Source organism: Poecilia formosa, unplaced genomic scaffold (genome assembly GCF_000485575.1).
Source record: "Poecilia formosa unplaced genomic scaffold, Poecilia_formosa-5.1.2 Scaffold32, whole genome shotgun sequence".
In the NCBI taxonomy this organism is placed as follows: domain Eukaryota; kingdom Metazoa; phylum Chordata; class Actinopteri; order Cyprinodontiformes; family Poeciliidae; genus Poecilia; species Poecilia formosa.
Window position 1 is genome coordinate 2,294,299 of NW_006799971.1, and position 9,529 is coordinate 2,303,827.

The window sequence follows — 9,529 nt, forward strand, 5'->3', positions numbered from 1 at the left end:
ATTTTATCCAGCTTCAGCTCCAGTGGAATTTAACAGGGGATGGCTATATCCAAATTTTTAAAACGTTGATATATTTTTATAACCTAACTCTCCTTTAACCATCCCCTCAACTTTTTTCATGATGCTGTTTGTCTAACAAACCTTTGAGGCTTTCCCACAAAAGCTGGGTTTTTATGGAAATGGTTTTGTAGTTTTTATGGACAAATGAGGACTCCATTTATTAATTAGGTGATCAATTGGTTGTGTTGTAATGAGTTTTGTTTAGGAGTATCAGAGTACACAAATGCACTCCCCTTTTTTCAGATTTTTCTTTTAAAAAATCAAACTAAACAGCTCCATCATTTTATTTTCCTCCCTTTCCTCTTCTATGTGCTTCTACGTCTATCATAAAATTGAAATAAAATACATTGAAGATTCTGGTTTCAATGTGACAAAAATGTGTAAAAGTCAAAGCGGTAGAAATACTCTTCAATGAACAAGACGCTAAACCAGCAAATGAGTTAATCATATTTAATATATGACATCAGCAGATTAAAATACATGTTTATTATGTACATATATGCAACAAGGGTGTTTGATAAAGTGCCAAATACATTTTTTGTCTTTTTCTTTCTTTCTTTTTTTTTTTCTTTATTTTTTATTACAAAAAACAAAAACATACATTTGTGGAAGACCATCACACCTGTTGGCCTGGTCCCACGGATTCATTGCTTCGTGATCAGTAGCCGCCCTCTCCAGAGGCTGCGTTGCTCAGTGCTGGTTGTGGGACGTTTTGGCACAACTCAGGTGACAATGTCACAATGGCATAAACACTCGGTGCGATTATTTAGTTGTAATCTCCACACGACTGAACATCGACGACATACAACACACCAGCCTCGTAGGTTTTCCACTGTGACAAGAACAGTCTGGGGTCAGAAAACCAGCTTCGTTGCTGGAAGTGAGGAGCTCTGGCTGATTCTGTGTGTGAAACAATCTGCTCACAGGTTGGAAAACGGGTTCATATTCAATAAAAGATGGCAAGTTACACCTTCCTGGTGGCGTTTTTTAAATCTCTTTTCTGAATTTATTTTACACAACGGCGTATTAGATCTACAATGGCCCTAATATGGCATTGTAATTTTAAGATTTGCTTTTGAGTTATTATGGTCTATGTGTGTATGTGTGTGTGTTATGGTCCTCATCAATAAGACATTAGACGGTGACCAAGAAACAACGCGTGACAGTCTATAACAACCGAGAAACAGGCACACACTTATTTGCATGTACATTATTTCAGCATATATTTTTTTCCTTTAATTTATTCCCAAGAGCTACAAAACGGTTGATTAAACCTCCCCCCAACCCCTAGCCCTCAGTCTTGTTACTAATATGTCCCCATTTATCCCAAACGGCAGTGATAGATGCACCGACAGGATTGGAAGACCCCAGTTTCTGCCACTACCTGATGATCCGCTTCCTGCAATGACTAGGCTGTTTAGAAAAATCCAAAGAGTTTCCTCGTCTCTGACGCTTCACCGGTGGTGTAAAATATTGCTCTAAAGAAAAGTCCAATCTGACTTTCAGAAAGTAAAGCGGTTAGAGCGTGGACACGTTTCGGCTCTTTTTCACGCTCGTTCGCGGTCGCTCTGGGATGCTGATTATCTCCCCTTTGGCAGTTTTCCTCATTTATACTTTCTTCGGCTAACTCTCCTCTTCCTTTTGTTCATCATCTTCCTCACCCTCCTGAGGTGCTTCTTCTTCCTCTTCTGCATTGTCCTCTGCCTCCTCGTCTTTACTGTCCATTTCTGTCCCGTCCTCTTTACCGTCTTCTGTGCTGCCTTCAGCTTCATTCTCCTCTATCTCCTCCTCTACTTCTGCATTCTCTTCCTCCTCTTGGTTTTCATCTACTTCGGCTTCCTCAACTTCAACCTCATCCTTGGTCACCTCTTCCTCATCATCCTCGTCTTTCTCATCCTCTTCTTTTATTTCTTCATCTTGTTCACCGTTGACTTCTTCCCATCCTTGCTCCTCTTGAACTTCTTCTAGCTCCTCTTCGGCTTCCTCCCCTTCATTTCCGTCAGTGCGTTCCTCCTCTTCCTCCTGTATTCCGTTCTGTTCGCCATTGTGGCTCTCCTCATCCTCTTCGTCAGCATCAGCCTGTTTCTGATCCTCCTCTTCGGTGTCTTCTTGCGTTCTCTCCATGTCGCTGTCATCACACGTGGCTTTCTGGCTGTTCCTGCCGCTCCTTCGGTACATGTTGTTGTGATTGTTGTGCTCCAGCTCCTCGAGTGTGAGTTCAAACTGGAAGCGGTCATGCTGGAGATGTCTGTCAGGGGGAGGTGAAGGCGACTGGGGCATGGTGTTGAGGTACCAGTCTCTGTTCTCCTCTAAGGTGTCCAGGATCTCCTGGGCGTCCGGGTGCACCAGGTCGGCCCAAGTCTCCCACAGAGGGTGAACAATGTAGTCAATGAAGCCAACCTTGAAAGGAGAGAACAGCAAGGGGAAAAAATGTTTACCCACTTGAAGACATGCAAGGAAAGTAGTGCTAATTGTGGAAAAAGTACATCTTTATTTCTGTGTGTAGAGTTCACATTGATTAAGAAAATTGTTAGCATTTTGCTGACAAGACACAATGCATGCGATGTCGCTCCCTCTCCGTTCATGTCCTGTGGATCTTGAACGATGAGGAGACAGTTGCTTGCCCTTCTCCAGCCAAAAGGCTGACAAAATTCATGCATGTGAAATTTCGAGCTGGTGAACATAGACGTACGCACACATATGAAACGCCGCCAGCGTCATATTGGTGTGAACATTTCACGTCACTCTGATGTGTATGCAACATGCAAACAACATGTAAAGTACATGATGCATACCCATCCGATAGGAATCAAAAATGTCAAACGTTATCAACGGGTAAACGTGTGAAGTACATGTTGGCAGTTCATAAACAAAGCGTGAAATACGTGCTGTTAACACATATTTTGCACATTGTTTACACATTAATGATGCCTGACATGCATAAGCCTATTGGTTGTGTAAACATCACGTATTTTCGCTTTGTTTGCACGTTGTATGCACGTCAAAGTAGTGAAATGTTCACACATATGAGGCCTGAGGCTTGAGGCCTGGGGCGTTCCTTATGCGTTCCCAACACAGGAACTTTCCTTATGCGTTCCTGTGTAGTGATCCCTGCCTGTAGAAGGGATCACTACTACAGGCAGAAAGCTGAACCCTTTATGAACTCAACAGACAGGTAGCAATTCGAGGTGAACACAACACATGGGATGCATTAGCAACGGAAGTTGGACATTTTTCAACTTCCTTGTGTTGCGTCGATAGCCCACGTTTCTACGTCTACAAGTATGAATTTCGTCAGTCGCTTGGCTAGAGGAGGGAAGGGATTATCACCTCATTGTGCAAGTTCCACATTCAGGAAATGAATGAAGAACGCTGCCTATAGACACACAAGGCCATAGCACAACATTCTTGCAATATGATTATAAAAGTGAGGTTAAATGTTCATGTTTGTCTCTGAAAGTTCAGATAAAGTTTTGATATCAAAGCCAGCAGACATTTAAGCTAAATTTAGCCAGTTGGTAGAGTTGAAGTCTCTTTCCAGAGTCCTCTTATGCTTGAAAAGTTTTGACTTATATTAAGAAGGTCATAATGTTTCACAGTAAATGATTAAATGTACCCAAAGGATGCTAAATAATGCATATGCATTCTGCTACAAACAGGATCCTTGTGGGAGCTTTTGACTGCATTTAGTTTTAGCAATACTAATGCTAATATTTCCTCCCCTGACATACGGACAGTTGTGTCAGGACTTTTGTGCAAATACTGCAAGAATTTCTGACAGCTCCATTCTAAAACAGTGAAATGTTTTGATCAAAACCATTCAAGTCTTTTACATGTATGTGTTAGGAGTCTGGGGTGTTTGTATTGTGTGGAGGTTTCTTCCTAACTTTCAGATTTCCACCAGAGGGCGCAATAGGACTAAGGCTGGCTTTACTAGAGGGTGGAGATGGGCAGGTGTTTTTTCCACACACCTGCAAACAGTCAAGCCGAGCTCCCAGTGTTGACGAACTCACAGACTGAGTGCGAAACCTCGTAGTAAATCAAGCCTTACGTGTAAAACAAGTGTTACCCCGTTTCTCTACTTTAGAATCAAAAATCAGAATGTACCTTATTGCTCCCCAAGGGGAAATTGCTTATTTGCTGACAAGCTACTCCCATCCAGTGCTAAATATTAGCAAATAAATGTAACAATAGAAATATAAAATGCATAACATGAGTGTGACATTACAACTAATTTAAATATGACCTAAATATAAAATTAATTAAATAAATTGAAATATGAACAAATATGTACATGGAAATATGTGACTATAAATCTATAAGCCGAGTCCAGAGTAAACTCGGGGGTGTCATGTATTTTCCAGGGACATAGAACAATTTCATAGAATAATTGAGAAATTGTTACCATCTGACTGTGTGTTTGATGAGGGACTGATGCTCAGAATATTATCCCCCCTTTAAGAGTTTTCTAAGCATAATGTCACATCCTGAGTTCCTTCAAAATTATTTAAGTTTATGTTCTGAAGTCAAATGGCAGCAAAGAATATAGACATGGACTATGACCATGCACAGGTACAGAAGAGAGATAAATGTTCACATAAACACAGAGTCAATAGGGCTAAATGCAAAGACACCCCCCTGTTTCTAAAGAATTTACACTTGTAAATCGTATACTTCACACTGCTTTGATCTAGTACATAAAAACCCACTGAAACAAATTGAGCTATGTAGTTATTACATAAAAAGCAGAAACAAGCTTAAGTTGCAGGAAAGTTGCACAAACTACTGGCTGCTTTAAATAAAAAAGCAACGTGATTCTCCACAATGACCAACATGGCAACAGTGATCAAAGCTGTTAGCATGTTATTCTCTTTAGCATATTGCTAAAGAAAACATGGCATGTCTGATGTTTCTGTAAGATGTGAGAGGAGAGCTGCTGCCTCCTACTGGTACAAAGCAGCAAGATTCAAGCAAAGCTTAATGTGCAAAAGGTGCTGGAATCAGAAGCCTTCACATCAGACAAATCTGGCAACACATTCCAGTGAGGAAGTTCAAATTGAGAGGAAACGCCCTGAGTGGCAACTGATGAAACTATGGTAGGTCACATGTGGTGGAAGTGATCTACTGATACTGACACTTGTCAGTATCAGTAGATAATGCATCTGATAGAATATTCAATAGTCGATTCATAGAATATTCACTGAAGCATTCTGGGAGATGTAGGCAGAGGAAAGACTGTAGCTGCTCTACCTCTTATGGCAAGCTAAGCAAGGTTGGTGGCATCAACTACCTCACTCTACAGTTACCTAGCAACAACCTGTTGAATTGTTCATGTTTTGCCTCATAACTGCTTCAGAATAAAAAAACAGTGGAGAGAAAACTGTGGCTAAAACAGGAACAGTCTTACCACCAGTTTGGCTGCATTTCAAATACTTAAAACAAAAAAAAAAGATCAATAATTATCGATATCCACAAGGTTTTCCACCATCTTAGTAGCAAATGTAGAGCATGACTCAGATTAAAATTCTAAGATGCTCACATGAACAATCTCACCATCAACCAAAGGATTTCAGATTATCTCTTCTGTTAAGCCCAGAAGAGACTGAAGGAGAATTTTTAGAGTGAGCTGATCATTGTTAGCGCTAGCATTAGCCCAGGTGAAGTTTTACCTGACTCTTCTCCACAGAGGCAGTGTGTTTGTCGCACATGGCGCTGATCTCCATCCCCCTCTCTCGTTCTTTGTCGCCCTGTCGGAAGAACTCCTCCATAATCCTCTCCGTCCACTGCCTGTATAACGGTAGCGGTTTTGTTGGGTTGCTCAGGTCGGCACAGTGGACCATGTTCTTCAGCACCTGCAAGAAAAAAAAAACAAAAATAAAACATTGAAGGTACTTCAAGGACTGATACAGACAAAGGTTAAAGGCATTTCAGGCATCAAAATGGACAAAAAGAACATTTTCATGCCACCTTACCTGTATCCTCTCTGTGTAGTGATCTAGCAGCAAAACACCTGAACTCGTCACCTTCTTGGTTTCCACCATGGTCTTCAGATCAGCCAGCAGAGTCATGTGTTTAGACATGTCTGTGGCCAACACCTGCACACCGACACACTCATTTACATCTTACTATTCTTTTCATGTTTTGGTTGTTTGTGTCTGACTTCCTAGTCTAGCCCTTGTTCATTAAGAGTCGCTGTTTAGGACATAAAGGATTAAAAAAGTCCAATTAGTACTAATTAAGATTACTGTCAGAAGTCCAATGCGATCAATAATCTTCCTTTTTGAAAAATGCTCCTAATTATTGGAATTAGTTGGAAATAATTTGAATGAACAATCTCCTAAACTTCAGATAACTGAAATTCACAAGAATGTAAGTTATTAAATAAACTTTTTTCTTTTTTGTTAAAAGCCCTCCACAAATCTATATTTATTACAGAATTACTAACTTAACTTCGATTTAAATTCATGTCCAAAAAAATATTTTATTGTAAGTTTAAACCTTTTAAAGCTAAAGTATGTAACTTTTTAAAAAATATTTTTTATATAAATATTTTTTAGAACCGTCACCATGTGTAATATGAGACAGATAATCTTTGAAAAGAACAAGCTCCTCCATGTCCTCCCTGTGCTGCTATTGGAGTCCAAGGAAATGCACTGGTTCCAGTCAAAACCAACCAATCATAGCAAGAAGGAAGGTCTTGGCGCTGTCAATCAACTTTGTGTACACGCTGCTAAATGTGCTAAAGGAGGAGAAACAACTTAAACTCCAAGAAAACTGTTTATCCACAGTCATTGGTGGCCATGCTAACTAGCTTTAGTGTTTGTGGCAGGCTATGTTGTAGTGAATCAGCTTTAGTGTAGCAGAGAGCAAGCGGAAGGATGTGAGCAGCGCATATGTGACGGTGACTGATGGCGCTAAGACCCTCCTCCTGGCTCTGCTTGGTTGGTTCTGATGGCGCAGCGGATTTGTTCAGATGACAGCAGAGACATTTTTTCACAGATTATCTGTCATATAATAACAAAATAGTTTTTTACATGTTTGTTAAAATTATCTTTATATATATATATATATATACAAAAGATACATACTGTAGCTCTAAGCAGATTTAATCTAGAATCAATGTATTGTTAGGTCTGTCACAATAACTAACTTTGCTGGACGATAAACTGTCCTGAAAATTATTGCAAAAAATGATAATTGTTTTGAGACTATTTTCAAGCAATATTTTGATAACGGCATAATAATACAAGTTCGCCGTCTCAAAGATCAACAAACTTTAATTTTTCCCAAGACACTCCACACTGGAACTGGAAAACATTTTAAACATCCAAAATAAAATCTGACAACCAAAAATAATAAATGAAATGGAAATAAAACCACGCACAACCAAAACCAGAATTAAAGTGGATTAAGAAGTCTCAGTAAGGAATATTGCCCTTCAAAAAATATCAATCATCCAAATGGAAATGATCAAGCTCATTTTAATTTACCATGCAATTAGATGATTAATTGCTTACAGGGACAGGCTTGTTTATATATAGTACTTCACACAATCTAATTTAAACAAAGTGGCATCATCAAAGAGTTCATCTCCCACGTAGATGACATAGAGCAGCGTGAAACTTAAACACAGAAAACCAACACATGTAACCCGGAAGCATCCAAAGACAAGTTGGATTCCTGCAGCATTGTAAGGACAGACAGAGACAGTGTTTGTGTTGCTGGGTGTGTGTTGGGTGTGGTTTTTGCTGAGGCTCTGACCATATCGATGACGAGTTTGCGCAGGCTCTGCCGCTGCCTCTTGGTGAGGTTCTGGAAAATGTCGCAGTTCTCCAGATGCAGGAGCTTGAAGCCCACAGCCAGGTGGTGGTTCTCCAGGACCGACTCGTCGTTGTACATCAGCGCCAACTCTGAGTCTGATTCAGAAGAGGAGGGGGAGGGGGACGTGAACGGCAACGGGACAAAATATGAGGCACTTATTGAGGCACTTATTGATGCACGTGCTGTGGTGCGCTCACTGGTGTTGATGAGGAACTGGTTGGAAACTCCGGGGTGGTCTACATCGTGGATAGCTGCAGCAAACAGAGCGGCGAGGATCTCCAGGTCGGTGAAGACGGCCTGGTGGGATAAAGAAAGAGAAGACAACAGAATGAGCTTCACTAGCTGCGTTTTCAATTCACTTAATGAAAATACACCAATTTAAAAAAAAAAAAAACCTCACTTTTTGGATAAAAAGTTTCAACTACAGATGAAAATTGAATCCATAAAAATAGTTTTGGGTTTTTCGTTATAATTTAGTTTTATTTTGTTGCTGTTTTTGTTTATTTAAGGTAGTTTTTGTACATTTTTGATAGTTTTTATCAGTTTTTTACTGGTAAAATACTTCTTAGATTTAGTTTAGTTTTTAGAACTATGGTAGTAGTTTTTTTCATACTTTGGTTAAATTTAGTTGCAGAATTCTAAAAGGTCAAAGTATTGTATTGTGATTATGCATCTTCAACAGAAGATTCCCTTTTCAAAAAATCTATGTAATTATTGTTGAACAACAACTGATTCTGCTGTTCACATTTTGCAAACTAGCATAAGAGCCGGCAAGTGGACAATGGAGTGACGTAATTTGCCGACAGCTGACGTAAACTGTTTGTGTGTCAGGGGGGCAAAAAACTCCATGGTACATCAGTTCAAAAGGCTAATAAATAGGTTAATAAACTGAGCAAATTTCAAATCGGTTTGGGCCGATGGACCTACATCCAGAGCAGGCGTGGAGAGGAGCACATGTGTGGACTGGGCGACATCTGCAGCATGGAGGCTGTTGTGGTAAGCTACGTTTCCATGGTAATGGTCCTCTAGGGTCATCACGTAAGTGACAAAAGTGTCAACGGGGATTCGAAATGTCTTCAGGAGCTCACGTTCCTGGAGAGGTAAGCAAAGAAGAAGATAGAGCCTCGAAAATAAAATAAATAAAAGAAAAACTATGTTTTAAAAATCACAAGGAGGAATTTAGGAGATTCTGTTGCTCTTTACCTGAAAGATGGCGTACATGATGCAGCTGAGCGGCCTGTTATTGGAGAACTCTGCTACTTTGAATATGTTAAAACTCCACTTGTTTAGATCCTCCAGTTCCTGTTCGAAACATGACAAAGGCACAAAAAATGATTTCATCATCTGAACTTAAAACTCAAAAAATAAATAAATAAAGAATGTAGTGTCACACCACAGACGGTTTTAGAAGTTCTGATTTTTCAGACCAGATATGTGTGAACTTGAATCCTATGATGTCTGTGCAATAAAGTGACCCAGACACCAGTGTCTTATAAAGTGGGATCAACAGGGGGCGCTGAGAGGGCCTCGGGAATTTGGAGGGAAGATGAGAAAATTCATCTACATTTTTTTATCTTAAGCTTTTCATCATATATCTATCTATCTATCTATCTATCTATCTATCTATCTATCTATCTATCTATCTATC

General features: G+C 39.8%; 1 protein-coding gene and 1 long non-coding RNA gene across 4 annotated transcripts in view; one reads left to right on the plus strand and one right to left on the minus strand.

Annotated features, from left to right (window-relative positions):
• Nucleotides 1-610: 610 nt before the first annotated feature.
• LOC103136427 (cAMP-specific 3',5'-cyclic phosphodiesterase 4C-like) overlaps nt 611-9,529 on the minus strand; it is a 23,251-nt gene continuing 14,332 nt past the window's right edge. For 2 of the 3 annotated variants that reach the window (XM_007549672.2, XM_016670307.1), the window contains exons 11-17: nt 9,085-9,183; nt 8,809-8,973; nt 8,079-8,178; nt 7,822-7,976; nt 6,033-6,155; nt 5,730-5,912; nt 611-2,460 (exon numbers count right to left, since the gene is read on the minus strand). In XM_007549672.2, coding sequence (XP_007549734.1) covers nt 1,684-2,460; nt 5,730-5,912; nt 6,033-6,155; nt 7,822-7,976; nt 8,079-8,178; nt 8,809-8,973; nt 9,085-9,183 — 1,602 coding nt within the window. In that variant the 3' untranslated portion in view covers nt 611-1,683. Of the gene's footprint in view, nt 2,461-5,729; nt 5,913-6,032; nt 6,156-7,821; nt 8,179-8,808; nt 8,974-9,084; nt 9,184-9,529 lie in introns of all 3 variants that reach the window. The other variant, XM_007549671.2, reaches the window with a different exon arrangement.
• On the plus strand, nt 2,401-2,582 carry LOC107835949 (uncharacterized). The gene is made up of 2 exons (XR_001661793.1): nt 2,401-2,492; nt 2,544-2,582. It is a non-coding gene; the product is annotated as an uncharacterized LOC107835949 (long non-coding RNA).